The sequence below is a fragment of the Oryzias melastigma genome, linkage group LG20 (genome assembly GCF_002922805.2).
Source record: "Oryzias melastigma strain HK-1 linkage group LG20, ASM292280v2, whole genome shotgun sequence".
Classification (NCBI taxonomy): Eukaryota; Metazoa; Chordata; class Actinopteri; order Beloniformes; family Adrianichthyidae; genus Oryzias; species Oryzias melastigma.
In genome coordinates, this window is record NC_050531.1 from 17,865,614 (window position 1) to 17,886,171 (window position 20,558).

The following is a 20,558-nucleotide window of genomic DNA, read 5'->3' on the forward strand; positions in this document are numbered from 1 at the left end:
AAAAAAAAAAAAAAAAAAAAAAAAGACTTTCTTAGACAGAAGGTTTTTAACTGAATGAAAACAGCTGGGCCAGTTGAAACCAGATGCAAATGTCCAACATAACTTGAATACCAAATGCTTATAGAAAACTTGTCTCATTTTTACCTTATACTTTTTTTAGGCATTATAGAGTGGACCAGATTATGAGGCGCGTCATTGAATGGTCCATTCTTGAACTTGTGTTATAAACGAGGCACAATGAACTATATGGTGAAAAGGGAGTCAATAATAAGTCAATCATTTAGTCAGACTTTAATAACCTCATTTACAATCATTCTAAAACTTCTTTCTAACACGCTACATGTTAGCCCTGTTAGAATTGTTGTCGCATTAACATATTTACTCCACCTGTAACTCCTAACCTGGTTTGCAACACATAAAAAACAGACCTATAGTGCTAAAACAAATGTTACTGTGACTATGCTAACTCTCAATCGTGTTACGTAAAAAAATAAACGCAAAAACAATCCAACACCGCTACATGTTAACAAATAGGCAAAAACGTCCAACTCTCTTATTAATGCGTAAAAAAATAAAAAAACAGATACAAACATTATGTCTGCGCTAACTCTCAACCTTGTTAGTGACACGTAAAAAAACTGAGACTCACATCGCTACATGCTAGCCATGTTAGCTTATTCACAATACCTGTGACTCGCAATCACGTTTGCAACACATTAAAAAATCAAACTACTAAAATAAAGATTACGGTGACTACGCTGACTCCCAACTCTACTGTTAGTAACACGTAAAAAACATAGACCAGCATTGCTACATGTTAGCCACATTAGCCTATTCACAATACCTGTATCTCCTAATCTTGCTTGCAACACTCTAAAAACAAACCGATACCGCTGAAATAAACATTACTGTGACTATGCTAACTCCTACATAACTTTGTTGGTATGATGTAAAAAGAACACAGTCTGACACTGCTTCACGTTAGTGGCGTTTAGCTTATTTACAAAACCACTAACTTTATCGTGAGAAAAAAAATGACTTGCATTTTTATAGACTGCCATGTATCACTCAAAATTTTTCAGCATCTGTTAACACATCCAGAATAAATCTATGTATAAGATCTTCCAGGTGATAACTGAAAATTTTTTTTTTTTTTTAATAAAATATTAAGGCTTTCAAGTACAACAAATACAGTCCTTCAAAATAAAATCGCACGACTGAACATAAGTCGTAGATCCTGTGAATACATGTGGCATGTGAGCATCCCGAGAAGTACTCCAAAGTATGACAGTGAATCAAAACAGGTAATTTAGTTCCTAAACTTAATTTATGATACAGTGGAGAGGCTCCGCAGGGAGCTGTTTGACAAGGCCTTTCAAAACCTGTTTTAAAATGTCTCACCTGTCATCTGTGTACTGCCATGCAGAGTATTCAATGTTTCAGAGGCATACTTTAGGTTTGACCTCGCATCCATCTCCCAACTCTTGTAAGTCACACCTCAAACTCTTCACCTTTGTTATCGGCACGTCAGAGGAAGTTGAATCAGAACGTCAGCGTCAAGAAGACGTGCCTGGAGGTTGTGAGTCCGTAGAGGGTTTGCTTTAGAGTGACTATTCCTTCGCTGTTAAACACTTACTGTTTGGTTGCATCAGCAGCACTGACATGTTTACGACAACTGCAACTCAGAACCAAACTCAACCGGAAGCCTGTTTGGAATTCAAAGGTGTCCTCTTTAAGAACGATATGGGATCACCGCGCAGCCGCTTATGACATCAGTGCGTTCCATAGAGGACACAGTATTAATTTGAAAGTCTTCACGCTTCTCTTCCAAGTTCAAGAAATATTTCCAGTCAGGACCCCTTGACACAAGTGGCAGCTCTGCAGATGAAGCACTCTTTAGCCCATCTCTTTTGGCTAAGGGACGCACGGCGTGGCGTATTTAACGGCTGATTTGCAGGTACGGGTGGGGTCACGGAATTACTTTGGAAGGTGAAAATAATTAGAGAAACTGCAGCACTTGCTTTTCTGCAGCCATCAGCAAAGTAAGCATAAAGGAAAACTGCACTGCGTGCCCCCTTGTATTTTTATGGTGCAGCTAAGTGTGAACAACACTGTACAGCTGATACAAGGAAAGGATGTCTGAAAAACTATTTAACAGGCAACTTTTACAGAAAATTTTGCTATTACTGAAACTTTACAAACACACTGCGATTATCAGATTTGTGTAATTCTCAAAGAGCAGTACTGACGACCCCAGTGTTAGGACAGAAGACCAAAGACTATAGAGTTGTAAGGTTGACCATGTGGTTTGGTCGCCATCTTTGTAAGAATTAATAAAAAATGACCAATTTCTTTTTCAATTGGGCAAACAAACCTAACAGTTGCGTCACAAAATAGGGAAAAACTTTTAGTTAGTCAATTCAATTACAGTTCAATTTTATATAACTAGCAATTGTAAATAAATTAGACGTTTACTAATTTTTATATCATAGAAAAAGAAAACATAACATTTTGTATTGCAAAACTATAATGTCCCAGCAGACCAATTCCAAAAATATATTTTTTTAGCACAAATGTCAAACCTTGACTCTGACTCAGTAGTGACGAATGGATGACGTCTTTTTAATTCCTTGAGGTACCAACTGTATGGAAATTGCTCATGGAGGAGAAATTAATTAAGTAAGGGATAATACCCGACGAAGTGTGCGTTATGAGAAATTAACGCACGACGCGGAGGCCTAAACCGTCCGACGCAAAGCGGAGGACGGTTGCCTCCGTGAAGTGCGTTAATTTCTCATAATGCACTCTTCGGAGGGTATTATCCCGCTTATACCATGGTCATTTACAAAATAAATAAATATTTAATCAATATTTAGTACTTTATTCTTGTTATTTCTTTGGTTTAGCTCATTTTTTCACAAAAAAGCGGACTATTTGATCATCCGTGATGCGGTTTGTTGTCAAGGTGACATGGAGCACGGCATGAAGCCGGAAGCCGTTACAGACCTCAACTGCAGCGGTAAAGTGTCGCTGTTTTGAAAGAAAGACCCGGACAAATTAGGATATTTTTCTTCTTTTTCTGACGTTAATCCTTCAGTGAGCAGCTAGAACATATTCAGCTTCTGTCTGTGTTTCATTTCACGCAGTTCGTTCTTCTGAGCTGCTCTAAAATGAGAAACTCCCTCTTGTGGTGAAACAGAAGACTACACCTTTCATGTCGAGTGGTGTTTTATTAGAAGGAGAATAACCAATTTGTCAATATTAATTTACCTTACAAAAGGAGAGGAATATAAATGCTGGTCGCTACCATAAGTTGAATAAAGCATCAGTTCAGAGAGAAAGTTCATCCATTACTGCTTGTTTTGTCCAGACAATGAAGGAAAATGTGTTTTAAAGAAGCCTGCGCAGTGATATCGAACGTTTGGTCTGTGTGACCGGAACTTCTTTTTTAGGTGTGCGTTATTACTGTGCATTATCAGTTTTTAATGCACACCCAGCAGCCAATCAGAATCGAGTATTCACCCAGACCATGGTATAATACGGTTTATACCATGGTCTGGGTGAATACTCCGCTTCGCGTCGGACGGTTTAGGCCTCCGCGTCGTGCGTTAATTTCTCATAACGCACACTTCGTCGGGTATTATCCCTTACTTATGTCCGACCAGAGTTATATGACATCACGAGATTTTCATTGTTTTAACATTCCACACTAAGCCTCTTTCAACTGTGGGTGGCAGGCATGCCAACACATTCTCACCCCCAAGTTGTCACATTTTGACGTTTGGTTAAGCCCCCCCTGTGTCACTTTTTGATGTTTTGGGCATCCGACGTCGTTGTCTTTTGACGTGCTGGCTGTTCGTCAAGAGTTTGCAACCCTTGAGACTTGGTTACGGTTCGCGCCTGGTACCGCATCTGGTCAGGTACCACGTCTGGTACCGCATCCGGTGACGGGCTAGGGTTTGGGTACCGACTCGTTCCATGTCACAGTACTGGACCGGTTCCAGGAGGTTGGGGACCTGTGATTTAATGGGACCAGCCAGCACATCAAAAACCGATGAGTTGGGGACATCCAAAACATCTAAAAGTGAAGCAGAGTGGTCCCTAACCAAATGTCTATGTGTGACAACTTTGGAGTGAGAATGTGCTGGACACACACTAGTAAACAGTAGAAAAAGAAACCCCTCCCTCCTTGTCCAGTGTGAACACTTTAGGCTAAATGCGTGTTCAAGAACCTGTGACACATCTCCAGTAGCTTTAGAGGTCCTAATCTCTGTTGGATTTGCATCCTCTACATCTACAAAACAAAGACTTTTTTTATAATTATCTTTTTTTTCAGTAAACTCCAGCTGCTATCCAGATTAAAATCAACATGTAGCTATTTAGCCTGTTGTGACAACAATGCAGCCTTTCATACTGGTGGCCATTCCTTTTGTGTACTTGAAATCAAAGGGAAAAAAAAGGAAGAAAAATGATCGCCACAAAGACCGTAGATGACAGTACGGACAATCACCAGCCATCCACAAACGTAAAACACAAGTGTGTGTGTGTGTGTGGGGGTGTGTGTCTGTGTGTGTGTTCAGATGGGGAGAAACATTAATTAATGATTCACAGAAGGCACTTCCCTCACAAAAGAGCAATTTGTTATTTTGCTGAGAGGCTTCTGATTTGCGCAGCTCAGAAAAGATTTCGGCGGCGGCGTAATTGTGTCACCGTGGCCTTTGTCACCCTGTAATTAAAGATAGCCTCTCATGAGTCACGCCGACCTTAAGCAGATCCACACGACCCAGCATCCCCTGCAGCTGCTGCCGCAGCCTAACCGGGACATGTCATAGAAAAGCAAATTCCCTGCCAACAGCTGAAATCTATTAAACTGATGGCTGTAGTCATTGATTTGTATGTTGGGACATTGAATTACATTGCAGCTGTGCAACCTGTGGGACAGCTAACGCAGACAATCATGGAGAAAAATATCATGCAGATCATAATTTGGGGAAAAATACACAAAATTGGACTTGATGTTCTTTAAGTCATTAGTGGTTAGAAGCGGTATCGCGATATGAAAGTTCATGAGCTCGGCGGGTTGCATCCATCCCCGTCTGATTACAGCATCTCATCAAGCCCTGGCTGTTGAAACATTGAGTTGAGGTGAGGGGGTCACACTAATAGCCCCACTCCATCTTCTTTCGTCCGGGCGTCCCCCGTCCATCACACCTTCTTTCGCTGTCTCTGTTGTCTCTCTTCCCTTGGTGACACTTTGGCCTATCGATTTGACTGGAGGGGAGATCGTTAGTCGATCTGTGCTGCCGCGGGGTTCAGACATGAACTGCGGCAGGTAATCACCTTAAGTACACAGCGGTGGAAAGCGATGCCTTTATGTTCACCAGGGGACACAAGTGCCATCTATCTAACAGCATTCCACCCTAGCTTGGGCCAGATTTCTTCATCTGTGTAAATGCTCTGAACATTTAGTGGACGGACGTGATGACAGTCTCCTTCGCAGAGAAATGTCTAGACGGTGATCCAGGTTATTTACACTTGAAGAGGGGCATCAACCAGTGAGATGACAGAATTGATACACGGAAATGTGGCATCTCTGTGCGGCTGTTGCTTTTAGAAAGTGCTGACAGCTTCATTCTTGTAATGTATGGAAGCGATGACCATTGGGAAAATGATCCTCCTTACATCATTAAAGTACAGTGTCCACCTCTGCACTAAAAGGTTTTCCTGCTGCATCGATGGCCATGATGCGATTATCATGACGGGTTAAAATGTTTGGTGTGAGACATGACTTTTCAGTGAGAATGTCATCAAAACCAATCCTGTTAGTGCCACAGTAAATCTTTAAATACATTTCAAGGAACAGGACTTTTTAGCTGCCCAAAGTGACCAATACACACATTCAAGATGTAAAATATGTGGTACTGGACATGAGGGGCAGCAGGGTCAAGCAATCCTAGAGACCAGAAGACAAGGCAAGCAAATCAAAGCCATTGCGATGCCAAGGTTTTATGGAAAATGGGATAAAATATGAACACATGGGAGGGAAAACTAGCTCCTCATTTAATTTTCAGTCAAATTCAATGCAGGAATCCTTGGACATAGCCAAGAATCCTAACTCCAACCGTACATAAAGTGACCACCTACGCTTAAATGGAAGGGTGCCCAATACTAGTCCTTAAGATCTAGCAACCTGCCTATTTTACACTTCTCTCTGTACTGCTTTCTGCTGATTAGCTGACTCAGATGTCTCCTAGTTCTGATTGACTGAACATACCTGATCTAGGTAACCAACAGCAAGAAGTCAATGGTGGAAAACAGGCAGAGTGATAGATCTTGAGGACCAGGTTTTGGTAGCCTTGTTTTAAACCATTAACACCAAAACTTTAGCTAACGTGTTGCTAATCTTTCAAATACCCTAACTTTTCAACCATTGAAGTGAAGAAAAGCAGCGTGGCACTGATATGTGTCACTTTACAGTGCAGAAGTGCTTGTGCAATCAATGTAAATAAGTAGATTTTGTCGTGAAGAAAAGTGTCTTTGTGCCGTTGTGCAACACCAAACGTTTGGAAAGTGTTGCATAGCGGTGCAAAGCTGATATATATTGTTCTGTTGTTTACAAGTTTGCACTAAGTAGTGGCAGTGGTTTTCTTGTTTACTATGGTTAACACTAATTTTTACTGATAATTCCAATTTAATCTGTGTCAATGCTTGCCAAAGGCATAGTATCACTGATTTCAGCAATTTTGCATAGGAATGTGTATTATTTGTTGCACGAAATAAGACACAAGTTGTTCATTGTGATTGTGCTCAAGCCAAAAAATAAATGGGGATATATTTTTTTCTAAAAAAAATATGTATTCTTCTATATATTGTGAGTTATTAGAGATTATTAGATGATTTTTACCAATTATCGCAGTATTGCAATATCGTGAGCCATGTATCGTGCATCGTATCGTTAGGTACCCAGTGATTCCCAGCCCTATTAGACACCATCTCATGTGCCCATGAGATTCATTTCCCAAATACAAACATTTGGGCATGACTTGTATAACATATTTTGCCATAAATCAAACCAATTGTCATAGGGTGTAGAGAAAAGTCTGTTGGCTTTCATTCAGTGACCACATTTTTATGACTTTCTGTTCTATCCACGTGTATCTGTGACTCTCTGTTTACACCTCTTAATCCCAGGCTATGATGGCCTTTTTGGTTCAGTTTTTCTTCTCCAGGTAGGGAGAATATTCAGACTGAGGAAACCGTAGCTCAATCCGATTCTAAACAAACCAAGATCACCTCGAAGAATAAGTCAGAGAACGGTTCTGGTCCGGGACCAGGGTCTGCTTGGGTGTATTCAGATTGAAATTTGCTCGGGATTCTCAGGGGAAGCAAACTCTGGTTCAGTTCAAGTGAATCTGATGTGTCCAGTCTGGATACAACAATAAATTTTGAATCCTTTAATGTAGGTAAGGGAACTTAGCTCAGATCATGGTGTTATACTATTACAAAAAGGCTGATGTACTTTGTTTAACACCTTGCAAAGGATAATTTTTCAGTTTAGGTTTATGCCTAATGAGATGGTAGGACATTTGTTGTTAGTGGAAACCAGGAGGATGATTAAAACCCTTTTTTTTTAATATCACTAACTATCCTAGTTTTTATGTATCTATGCCAATCCTTTAGTCCTTATGTTCCATCCTTTCATCTAAAAAAAGAATTGGGGAGTAATTGGCTTGAGCCAAAGAAGAGTACAGTATTTGTTGTTTGGCAGCTGGTTTTGCAGATCCCTCCTGTGTTGCTATAGTGAGTGCAATATGTAGATATGAAAAACAAAAAATTCCTACACCCACTATTTTCAATTCTAACAAAAGGGAATAGTATCTTTGATCACCAGTGCATAGTTTCTGATTAGCAGGAATACGAAAAAATCTGTGCAGCAATATCTAACAAACACATTTTGGCATATAAGGGATGCTTATAAATTCACTGTATTGACTTGCTGCCGCCTCCCATAACTCATGATTATATGCAGGTCTTAATTCTCAACCTTTCCATTCCATTTACTTCTGAGTCTTGGTTCATTTATGGCAGCCCAGGCAGCATAATGAAGCAAAACATCAGAGGAGAGGGCTTGATTTGATTAGAGTTCCTCTGTTGTCTTTAACAGGAGCTCAGACTAACATCATTTAAATGAGGTATTAGATTAACAATGGCACTGGGTGCATAAAGTGAAGTTTGAAAGATAGGAGTTGTGTGATTTCACACCTGAAAAGGACGAAATCATAAATATACTTAAATTTTTAGCTCTTCAAAAGAGGACAAGAAGATAAAACAGTAACAAATGAAGTACAATTGGCTGTAGTTTCAACAGAAAGAGCTATTTGACTTTTCAGAAACTTTTAAATGCAAAACATTATCAGAAAAAAAAAAGAAAAATGCAAATTCAAACTTGTGGTTTGCACCCATGTGAGCAAACAGATTATATTTTATTTTAGTAATTCAACGGATTATTCAAAAAACCTTTGGATAAATGATTTGTTAAGACGCAAAATGGAATTTTTAAAAGGTTTGCATCGTGTGGTATCTGGAGTCAAAGATGTGTTTTCAGTAAAGTTTGATCAACAGTCAGGCATGGTGGTGATGGAGTGATGGTTTGGACCATTTATGGCCTTGAAAACAATTCATTGGTAACACTTAACACTTTTTACACAGCTCACTTCTGAGTTTGGACATAGTCATATAAATTGAGCACATGTTCATTGGATTTTGAGTCCAATTCCCTTAACCCACATTAAGTTGTACTCAACAGTCCTGCAGGGTTGTGGTGAAGTGATGGTTTGACATTACACCATACTTTACAAAGCTCACTTGTTAACCTAAACTTAAGGACATTATTCTTTTTCTTCCGGCTTTTCCCATTCAGGGGTCGCCACAGCGAATCAGTTTCCTCCATCTAAGCCTGGACATTATTATACACAAGTAATTTAATACCAGGAGTGGGGTTCAAACTCACGTGAGCATGGGCTCATTGGATCTTGAGTCCAACACCTTAACCACTCGGCCATCCTGGTTACCTGTGAAATGCTCCATCAAAGATATTTAAAGATATACAAACAAACCAAAAATATGTGGATTAGTTGAACACAAAAAATGGACTACCTTTTGGACATAAGATGTGTTGAGACACAAAAGATTTGCTTTATATTGCGAAAGACTTAACATCACAGACATGTAATGCAGGTATAGTGGTTTGGGTAATTTCCACTTACTCAAAACTCCTCACCTAAGTTGAAATTGCACTACTCTTTACAAATCACAGTCCTTAGCCTAAACATAGGACTGAGTGAATGCTATCTGATAGTTACCAGGAGTGGGGTTTGAACCCACGTGAGCATCTGCTCATTGGATCTTGAATCCAACGCCTTAACCACTCGGCCATCCTGGTTGACTCAATGTCAGTTTCTGTTTCAATTATTTTATTTAAAAAAAGTGAATTACAGCTGTTAATGTATTCAGAGAAATAGTCTGTAGAGATAGAAAACTGATCTCATCATAATTTTGTATAAAACTTAGCATGACTGGTGTAATGAACAGTCAAGTATGGTGGCAACAAAGTGATGGTTTGGGCCATCTGTATTGTCTGGAAAAGTTCATGTAGACATCTTTTTAACATAAGTTCCTACTGAACCTAATCATAGAATGCATTCACATATAACTAGGGGCTTGCATCTACCAGGAGTGGGGTTTGAACCCACGTGAGCATGTGCTCATTAGATCTTGAGTCCAACGCCTTAACCACTCGGCCATCCTGGTTGCAAGATTTTACAGTTTTAGAAATTTATGAAAATAAAGCAAAAAAAAATAAATAAATCAATTGACAAAAAAAAAACAATGTACATAATAAGGTATAAAATCAATCTTTATTTGTATAGCATTTTTTATATAAAACATAACACAAAGTGGTAATCAACAATCAAGCATGATAGTGGTAGAGTGATGGTTTGGGTATGTTGGAAAGCATCCACGAAGGTGGCACTCAAGGACCAGGATTGCCTACCCCTGGTCTAGACCATTTCTATTGTCCAGTTTTTTTGGTGGCAGAACTCAAAAAATTATTGAGACATCTTACTCATACACTCTACCAGGAGTGGGGTTCGAACCCACGTGAGCAAGTGCTCATTGGATCTTAAGTCCAACGCCTTAACCACTCGGCCATCCTGGTTACAACCCTGCATGTTTTCTATTTTATTAATTTCTGAAAAATATAACAAGAAAATTAACTTTTGCTGAAGTATTTGGATAAATTGTCTCTAGAAACAAAAAATGGATTTTCCTGTAGCTTTGTATTAGAATGTATCTGGAGTCAAACTTGCCTTGCATGAAGGTGTGCACTGCCAAGTATGGTGGTGGTAAAGTAATGGTTTGGGTCCTTTATATTCTCTGGAAAACCTTTTTGTTTGTAGAAATAACAACATTCTTTACAAAAGTTTTTCCTGAGCCAAAACATCAAATACATTCACAAAGCTCATTTTTTAGCCTAAATTTAGGACACTACGACAGATAAACAAGTTCTAGTAGCTACCAGGAGTGGAATCTGAACCCAAATGAGCTTGTGGATCTTGAATTCAGCACCTCAAACACTTGGCCATTCTGATTACAAACTCTTGCACTTTTAGAAATTACAGAAAAAAAAAAAAAAAAAAAACTTGATCAATCCAAAAACCATTTAGACAAGTCCACCGAGACTAAAAGGGGACTTTTTTTAAGTTTTGCATTATTTTCTATCTAGAATCAGGTAAATAAGCAATATACAATTTACAAACAATAAGGCATCATCAAGAGTCAAGCAATGCGATAATGGTCTAGACCCCAGGAAAAGAAATTCTGCAATAGTGTTGTAAATGCTGCTAACTTTCGTGGCTGGGTAGGCTCCAATGACTCCAACCAGGAATAAAGGGCTTATAAAAAATTGATGGACAGATGTTCTTAAGGTTGCCTCTTTCAGGGTCAGGATTCATTTATATATCAATATTCCTTAAAGTTGCCTTAGTAACTACTTTCTGCCCCTCATTTCAGAAAAAAACAGCTGTAGAGGTTACATATTTGTATGCGTCTGGAGTTGTCCGGATGTAACGCGAGCGCGCCGTACCATATCTCAAACTCCACACATCTACCCTTCACGATTCAGTTATTTAGCAGGTTTAGATACACTCCACATCAAGCTGTCAGTCAGGCCCTGGCAGCTGTGTGTTTGCTGACCTTGCTGAGCCGATCTCAACATCTATCATCTAAGCACAGCTGTCACATCTTTCACAATCAGGCAAGGTGTTTGAGCCCATCTGAAACAACCCGTAAAAGAAAACAGACCAGAAACAGTTGCTCTCTGTGAAGGCTGGAAACTATTACCATCCAGCATTTGATGTCAATTCGAGGACACAGTTGATAGTCATATTTTCCTTTTACAAGTATTGTGGATACCAATAATACACACTTCAAAGAAAAACATTAATACTCATAACACATCAGACTTTTAATCAGTTCCTAAAATTGACTTTCAATTAGTTGTAATGAGAAGAATGTAGTTCTTATGAACTCGTATCTAAGCTATATCCTGTTTTATGCAGCACACACTCTGTTTTATAGAATATGTATGATTACCAACCACTTCATGAGGTGTGCATGCTGATCTGTACATTGGATCTATAATCAGCAACTCACATCCCAGCAGATTTGTTCAGGCATGATGAAGACGAGATTCTCTTTGTTAACCAAACAACAGCGTGGAGAAGAAATTGCGATTCTGTTATCTTAACATGAGGCATGGTTGTTTACACGTCCACGTTGGTCATGCCTAATTCTGATCCTTCCATCAGGATGGCCCTGCAGACCCATCAGAACAGCAAACATTTCTTTTTCAGTCTTTCCCGTCTTGTCCTGTTTAGATAAATGTTTTTGAGTTGTAGCCAGTAAACATTGGATGATATCTATGCTTAACTTAAGAAGAGGTAGATTGGACTCAAGTTTCGGGCTTCTGAGTTCATTACTTTCAGAACCACTCATCGCTACGCAAGTTTATGAGCCTCTTTTCAGAATCTACATATACAAAACTCGCTCCCACCATTTCTAAAGTTAAACCAGTTGAACTTTCACCACACAGGTACTATGATTTGGTAGAGTTGTATGGGTTACTTCCTTTACAAAACATGGAAGTGGTAACCGTTTAAAAATCGATAAAGAAAGAGAAATTAATACTTATGGTTTGTGTCCAGACGGAATTATTATTAAATGACATCAAGTGTTTCATGTATTGGAATAGATCGGTTAAAGAAAATGGCTGGAATAAGATTCATAAGATTTGTACCGCTTTGACATTTCGCAAGTCTCTTCCAATGGTGAAAACATCCGGCACATATTGATGCTTCATTGAGGACCCCTCCACGTCACGTTTTGACATTTTGGGTGTTCCTAACTCGTCCTTTTTTGATGTACTGGCTGTTCTCATTAAATCACAAGTCCCCAACATCCGGGCTGCAAACCAGAACTGGTACCCTAACCTAACACTGGACTAGATCAGACCACATCAGATACAGTGCTGGATCCGAACCGGTACCAGCAAATCAGGCACGAACCCGAACGTGAACCAGTACTGGGTTAAGGTTAGGGTACCTGTACTGGATGCGTCCTGAGGACCATTGTTCATCCAGTACTTCATAAGGTCCTGAGGGTTGCGGACCCATGATCTTACGAACAGCCAGCACGTAAAAAAAAAAAAACAAAAAAAAAAACAAGTTGGGGACACTAAAAATGTCAAAAAGCAATTGACTTATAATTACCAGGAGTGGGGATCGAACCCACGTGAGCAAGTGCTCATTGGATCTTAAGTCCAACGCCTTAACCTCTCGGCCATCCTGGTTACAAAACTGTATGTTTTCTATTTTATTAATTTCTGAAAAATATAATATATGATTGGAAAAGGATAAAATTCTGTTTGAGTAATTTCAGAAAAAAAATGAATTATAGCTGTTGAACTATTCAGATAATCTGTAGAGATAGAATTGAGATATAATTTTGTATAAAACTTAGCAAGACTGGTGTAATGAACGGTCAAGCATGGTGGTGGCAAAGTGATGGTTTGGGCCATTTCTGTCAGGAAAACCTTTATATTGACATTTTTTTACATAAGTTCCTACTGAGCCAAATCATAAAATGATAAAATGTATACACACAATAAAGCCTCTACCAGGAGTGGGATTTGAACCCACGTGAGCATGTGCTCATTGGGTCTTGAGTCCAACGCCTTAACCACTCGGCCATCCTGGTTGTCACAGTTAGCAGTCTGAGAAATTTCAGGAAAATAAAACATAAACAAAAAAATAGGTATCAAATCAATATTTATTTCCATAGCACTTTTCACATAAAACTTAACAAATAGTTGTAATCAACAGTCAAGCATGATGGTGGTAGAGTGATGGTTTGGGGTCATTTCCACTCATATGGAAAGCCTCATTTTTGGTAGAAATTGTACCCTTCTTTACAAAGCTTATTTTGAGTCTATTTGATACAAATAGTCTGTGGAGACAAAAGGGGGACTTTTGTACAAAATGTCAAAAATTGAGGCAGAACGGTCTTAACCAAATGTCAGTATGTGACGACTTGGGAGTGAGAATGTGTTGAAAAAGCACTTTCAAGAATGCCTGCCTTACATCACCGTAAGCTCTGTCTCTTAATGTCAATCATATCTTAGTAGACTAAAAGCCCCACCCCCACGTAAATTTTGGCTCAACCCTAAAAACAAAAAGTCTAAACTACAAAAAAAATGCTGCGGCAAAAATGTTTTTTGCACAAAAAAAAATCTATATATTTTTAATAAATTGTTCAATACTTCTTTAAAGTTTACAATGCATATTTTTGGGTTTAAAACTGTTATCAATTAAAAAAAATAAATACATTCACAATGTCAATTTTTACAATAGTTCTCTTTAAGCTGATCTTGATTTGACCCCATAGAACTCATCCAACAAAATATAATGCTCTCTGTTAGTAGTTATCATGCTGTATTTTGTCAAGTTTTTCAATAAAACAAAAACATGAAGTTCAGGTCTTGTCCAAAATTTTCCTCCCTACTTTGTAGTCGGCAGCAAACTACACGCACATTTGTCTGAAAAATATATGTGTAAGTCTGCTAAAGTCTCAAAAAGTATTGTAATGCTGCTTCTCATGCTGCTGAAGGAGTCTGCTGCCGCCCTTGGTGCTGAGTGTCTTCACAATCCCCAATGACTTTTACTCCTGAGGAGCAGAAAAGGAGCGATTATGAAGGTCCTTGGAGTGGAGGGTCAGGCGGGACAGAATACAGATCAGGGGAGCCCCTCTGTTCCTGATTGTCCTTGGAGAAGAGTGAAGGAGAATGAATTCAACTACAACTTTTCTTTGGAACATTAATAGACTTTGGATAGCAGATCATTTTTTGGGTTTGCCCCTTGAATCACCATTAGTCCTTCTCTCTGTGGTTGTGTCTGGCACAAAATTGTGTATTATTTATGCTAAATCTAAATGTATCGCTGTCTATTTAGTGGTCAAATGATCAGAAGGAATTTCCGAAAGTAGAATATGAGCCTGATTTTAATCAGAGCTGAAGCAGAAATAGAGACGATTCTGTTTCCTTTGGTGGTGATTTCTTCTCTGAAAATGCTGGTTTGTGGCATCAGTCCTGATGGTCAGTAATGCAAGTCTGGTTGCAATCAGATTTGAAAAGTGACCCTGATTGGATCTTTTTGTACCATTTCTTTTAAGAAATATCAGCATCTTTCTTTTGTTCCTTTTACAACAACCACAAATGTGTATCTAAACCATTGTCTGCACTTGTTTTGATCATGTTTTCTCTACACAAGTTAATAAGTATTACTAGCTAAATGCTGCAACACTGATTGCTGATGCCTCTCTGTCACTTAGGTCACTACCAGCTCTCTCCGACTGTGAACATGCCTCAGGAAGACATGGTGATAATCGAAGACGATAGGCCACCCATGCTTCCTGCCCGTCTGTCGGATCATTCGTCCTCCAGTTCCCATGAAGACATGGGCTTTGTGGGAGAAAACCCAAGTGGTTGGATGCAGGAAATGCCTGTGCAGGAGGAATGGTAAGAAGGCTTTTGTTTCATGAATCAATGCAAAGTGGTACCCCATTTATCACTGGATTAATGTTCTGAAAAAGTAAAAAGCCCTAGAATTAGTAAAGTTTTTTTACAATTATTTTAGATGTTCTAAGGCTATAAAAACATTTTCACATTTTTATCTCTTGTTTAAACTCTCAAAGTTCTAAACTATCTGAACTATTTCCTTTATTCATGGAAGTATAGATTGCTTGAAAGAGCGTAGGAGGAAGTGAATTTATATAATCCCACCCCAGGTCTACCTTTTTGTTTTCTTTACATGAATTATCAATATCCCATATGGATTTAAACGATCTTCAATCGATCAAGAATGTTGATAATGCCTTACATCTCTGTATACTTATATAGGTTTGCAAAATGGTTGTAATGGGCAATCTTCCATTCTCAAACAGGACATAGTCATATCATCAACAGCACTAAAACCATTAGTGATATGTTTCTGAACTATTTTCTTTTGAAAAAGAAATATAAGTGGGTTGTTTGTATAACATGTGTGGGAAAGTACATGTCTTAAATAATGCATCGGCACTTTCAAATGTGGGTAAAAGACTGCCATGGTTTCATGCAGAACATTGACCCATGGGAAGTTAAGATCCCACTCAGTCTGTAGACCAAGAACTGACTGCTTCTCTGCACAAATTTGAAAAGGAATTTTTAGCAAAGGGAACATCCCCTCTCAAAAAATGATGACATCACAGCAGGTGAAACCATACAAAAATTAAGGTGCAAACAGTTTTTATGTGGTTCAAAAAATATTTTAAAAAAATCTGTTAAACCAAAACGCGCTTGTCAGAGATACCCAAAGAAAGCTTTAAAGTTATGTTCACAGGATACAGCTTGGCAGCCATTTTGTGGCAAAGTGGAAAATTTGGTTATTTTCACAATTTCCCGCAATATGGGAAAAAATAACTTTTGTTTGATTGATCTTCAAGGAATTTCACACACATGCCACCATCTTAAGCCTACAACCACAGCCAAAATCGAATTGACCTTTGGCCATCCTTGATCATCATTGTGAAGCTACAGTACTAGGGGGGGAAATGTTTGAATTAGAAGTCCCCGATTTTGACCAGCATTAGCGTGGCGAGCTCTCAAAGTGATGTTCCCCTGTTACTTACACATTTCTTACCAGAATATTGTGAAAATTTAGTAAATGGCTCCCTGTTTCAACCAGGACAAAATTATATTACATACAATATTAGGAATGTAGGCGTGGCTAATAAAAAACCTCAGTTGCTAAGCATATACAAAATTTTACTTTTGCCAATTCTTCTAAAAGTTATATAGATGCATGTTTCATCTGAAGGGGGACAAAAAGTAAAATAGTTGCTACGGAGAAGATACAGCAGAAAAGCAGCCATTTTGAAAAACTTTTTTTTTTTTCATTAATTCATACACATGCAGCTCTGACCAGGGTAGCAGAGGTAGAGGGAGAAGCGTGTATCAGTCACTTGTCCAGTGAGTGCGGGTAGAGGGGGGCGGAGAGTAAAAGGGGGCGGGTAGCATCTGTGGGTCATACTGTACAATGGAGCCAAAGTGATAGTGAATATGCTAACACAGCTAATGAGCAGTGGTATCAGACTATGATTTTTTTAACATGCTACTAAAAAGGTTGGGAATTAGCGTAGCCAAAGTAATGTTTTTTTAGCGGTATCAGTCGTTTTTTTTTTTTGCAAACAAGATTGGATGCCATTGTAAATATGCTAATGTAGCTAACACGTTGCGGTGTCAGACTGTGTTTTCTTAGGTGTTTCTAACAAGGTTAAGAATTAATGTAGTCACGGTAACATTTATTTAAGTGGTATCAGTCTGTTTTTTTGTTGAAGTTGCAGGCAAAGTTGGTTGTTATAGTAAATATGCTAACGCAGCTAACCTGTAGCATGTTATAAACAAAATATAGTTACTGTGAATGCTTTAATATACATGTGTTTTTGTATCCTTCTCGAGGTCCTAAAACACTCCAGCGGTTAAGCCTCTGATGTTATAAATAGAATTGCCTTTATTTATTTATCACATTTCTTTATTCCAGATCCATATTTTTATCTCGTAGATAAACTCCTCCCCTTCTCTCACTCATTTATTATTAATAAGCAGATTTGCTCAGCAGGCCAGTCACTCAGGTGATGTCATAGTGGATTGGATCCTAACCTTACGGCTCAAACACACTCGGACAGTCAGTCAGTACACACGCACACACACATGATACACACACACACACAGTCCAGGAGTGTGCTACATGCTTCTGCCTGCGGGGTTACTCTGAATAATTCATGCTCAGTTACATGTTGTTGTTTTTTTTTCCACTCACGGGCTAACAGCTGCTTACCAACTGTGTATCATCATTCTGACTTCCTTTTACTGATTCTCATTTTCCCTTTTCATGTCTTTCCAACATCCTTGTGCACGTCAGCGTTAACAGGCATCCTGAGCCAGCAGGGGATGTGGGTCAGACATCCATTGAAACGGTTCCTTTTTTTAATTAAGCTTCTGCAACAGTGCAGCCAGGACTCTGTATGCACTGAATATGTATTGTGGAGAGCATAGAGCAACTCACCTTTGTCCTCTAGTCTTATTCAGCCTTCTGTCCTCATGGGAGATAGCTGGCCAGGCCACAGCTGTACACATACAGTGCATACACATTAGCGGTTTGTGAAATCATTGTTATTCAGATCTTCTCCATCGTATTTTACTTCATTAATCTTTTTTTTTCTACCAAGCTTACATTAATTTGTTTACCCTCCACAGTAGTTGTGTTTCATTTGATTGCCCCAATTAATTTCTCTAATTGTATATTTGGTTACATATCATTAAAAGTCATTTCCTGGTGAAGAATTTTGTAGCATAAAAAAACAGCTTTTTAATCATTTCCTTTTCCATTAAAAAAAAAAATCCCACTCCTCTTTTTCCTCATCAATTCCCACCTTGGAGAATTTTGCAAATGAACGTTCTCATCTTCCTCTCTGTTTATTTCCCCAGCTCGGGTTTCGGGTGACTTGCACCACCCACGTGATGGTGCGCGAGCAAACGATCGCATCTCACATTCGCAGTCTGGAGACCTGAGCTGACCTACTTTTTCCTGACGTCTTTAGCTCCTTGCATATAGACCTTTGTTGTGTCACGTCAGCTTTTCACGCCTCACATTTGCATTTTTGCATGCTTTAACATTTCACAGCCTTAGACGTCAATTAAAAAGCACAAAGATTTGTAAGCTTTTATTGCCGTTCTATGCATATAGTCAGAATTTTTTTTCTTTTTATCGTCTCCATGCCTGGATTGTTGCATTCTTTCTTTCTGTCAGAACTGCTTGTAATGTGGTTCAGATAATCTTTTTTTTAATCCACCCATGCTGCAGCCAGCTGCAGTGGATTGTTTCAGGATTAAAAAGTGTGCAAAAGTGAGTTATGATGGAGACCAGCATTGTAGGTGTACATAGTTGAATGATAATATAGGGAAGTCGTGATTTGATTTTTTTTATTTATTTATTTTTTATCCCAATCTGATTTAAAGTGATTTGATTTTAGGAATCTCCCAAACTTGAGTTTATGTACTTTTGTAACCCATTTAAAAATGGAAGAAATGTTATAAATAGACAGATTGTTATTTCATTTACTTTGTTTGATCATTCATCATATTTTCAGTACTGTAAGGCTTGAAATAAGCCATTTCTAATCCAATCCAATCTAAACACTTTGGTTTAAATTTTCACAAGGTCTTATTTTTTTTTTTTTAAACACCGTGTCACTTATAATTTATAATCCCTTCAATATGGCTGCATTCTGCTTGGGTTTACTTATGTCAAACTGATTTTGAGAGGTAAACAACGCTCCGTCAAAATGTCAGCAAACAAAGTTGTGTGTTATTGTAAGTACGCTAACACAGCTAACGTTAGGTGTCAGACTGACTATTTTCACATGTAACAAGGTTGGGAGTTAGCATAGTCAAAGTTATGTTTTATGTTTTTTATAGCGAAATCAGTCTTTTTTTTTGTATGAGTTGCCGACAAAGTTTGAAGTTTTTGTAAATATGCTAATGTGGCTAACAGCGGTGTTGGACTGTTTCCTTTCGTGTTACTAACAAAGTTAAGAATTATTGTAGTAACAGTTACATTTGTTTTAATGGTATCAGTCTGTTTTTTGTAAAAATTGCAGTAGCATGTAGCAGTGTCAGACATTTTTTTTTTCACATGTCATCAACAAGGTTGGGAGTTAGCATAGTCACAGTAACGCTTGTTTTCGCGATATCAGTCTGTTTTTCTCACGTGTTGTAAACAAGGTTAGAAGTTACGGTATTGTGAATATGCTAACGCGGCTAACATGGAGCATGTTACAAACAAAATACAGTTACTGTGAAGTCTGACTGACTGAGGGACTTATTACTCTATCTCTGTCTCTGCTGTCTTTCTTCATTCACCTTATAGTTTGATGCTCTTTTTTGGTGCGCTTTAATATCGGATGTGCCCCGTAGTGCACAAAATAAGCTAACATGTAAACAAAAGACTTCTGTGAAATAACTCAGGAAAAATAGTGCAACTATCCAAAAAAAATGTAAACCCTTAACTAGTCAATTAGGTGATTAATGTCCCCAACATGAACATAAATGTCTAATACTGTGAAATCTGTTTTGCGTGTATTCATGACAGCACCTTCCGATAAGAATGTTTACCATTTCTACCTGGTTTTCCTCTCAGAAGCTGATAAAAAAAACAGTTGTTGACATACTGGGTCCTTAGTTCTCCTCAGACTGGCATGTTTATTCTCCAAATGCATGTTGGCTGAATGAAAATAAAGATATCAGCTAGAAGGGAGCTAAAAGTATGTCAGTTTGTCTAAGAGTGGAGAGTTTTAGAAAGAGTTTTCTAGGGTTTTCACTTTTTATCTGGGTTGTTCAGAACCGTTGCCCCCTGGATGCAAAAGTATTTTTAGCCTAATCTCCCCATCTTTCCTTTGGAATCAATCAAATCTTTCCTTTAATGTTGTCTTCCAAAGTAAAAAGATGTAAGAAAATCATTTTGTGTTACGGCGTAAGTCCAGCTAGCTCAGATTTGTATATCTTCAATATTTCCATTTTTATCTCTAGTTATTATCACTACAAATAACAATTCCACATTTTGTATTGTTTTTCTTGACTTGCCATTAACAGCAGTTTCTTATCAGCACTCATCTTATTCAATTAACTTTCTTCAGCTTCAAGCCTATAATCATAATAACACTGCCAAAGTCAAGTTTTTTTTAGTTTTGTGAGCAAAAATGCAGTAAATATACTGTAGTTGGTTGACAGATGTGTTGCAACACATCCAGTAATCTCTAAAGATGAAGATTGAGTCATCAATTGGCAGTAGAAAGGTAATTACATGTTTTAAAGCAATTTCTGTTATAAAAATGCCTTTTAGTTT

The 20,558-nt window shown here is 38.3% G+C and overlaps 1 protein-coding gene and 5 non-coding genes across 7 annotated transcripts in view; 1 reads left to right on the forward strand and 5 right to left on the reverse strand.

The window, feature by feature from the left end:
- The window catches only part of LOC112151407 (partitioning defective 3 homolog), a 438,282-nt gene that overhangs the window by 252,251 nt on the left and 165,473 nt on the right, over positions 1-20,558 (forward strand). For both annotated transcript variants that reach the window (XM_024280344.2, XM_024280343.2), the window contains exon 16: positions 14,947-15,133. In XM_024280344.2, the coding sequence (XP_024136112.1) occupies positions 14,947-15,133 (187 nt within the window). The remainder of the gene's footprint in view (positions 1-14,946; positions 15,134-20,558) is intronic.
- trnal-caa lies at positions 9,360-9,442 on the reverse strand. Its single transcript has one exon. It is a non-coding gene; the product is annotated as a tRNA-Leu (tRNA).
- On the reverse strand, positions 9,728-9,810 carry trnal-caa. The gene has a single exon. It is a non-coding gene; the product is annotated as a tRNA-Leu (tRNA).
- On the reverse strand, positions 10,137-10,219 carry trnal-uaa. The gene has a single exon. It is a non-coding gene; the product is annotated as a tRNA-Leu (tRNA).
- trnal-uaa lies at positions 12,828-12,910 on the reverse strand. Its single transcript has one exon. It is a non-coding gene; the product is annotated as a tRNA-Leu (tRNA).
- Positions 13,235-13,317, reverse strand: trnal-caa. Its single transcript has one exon. It is a non-coding gene; the product is annotated as a tRNA-Leu (tRNA).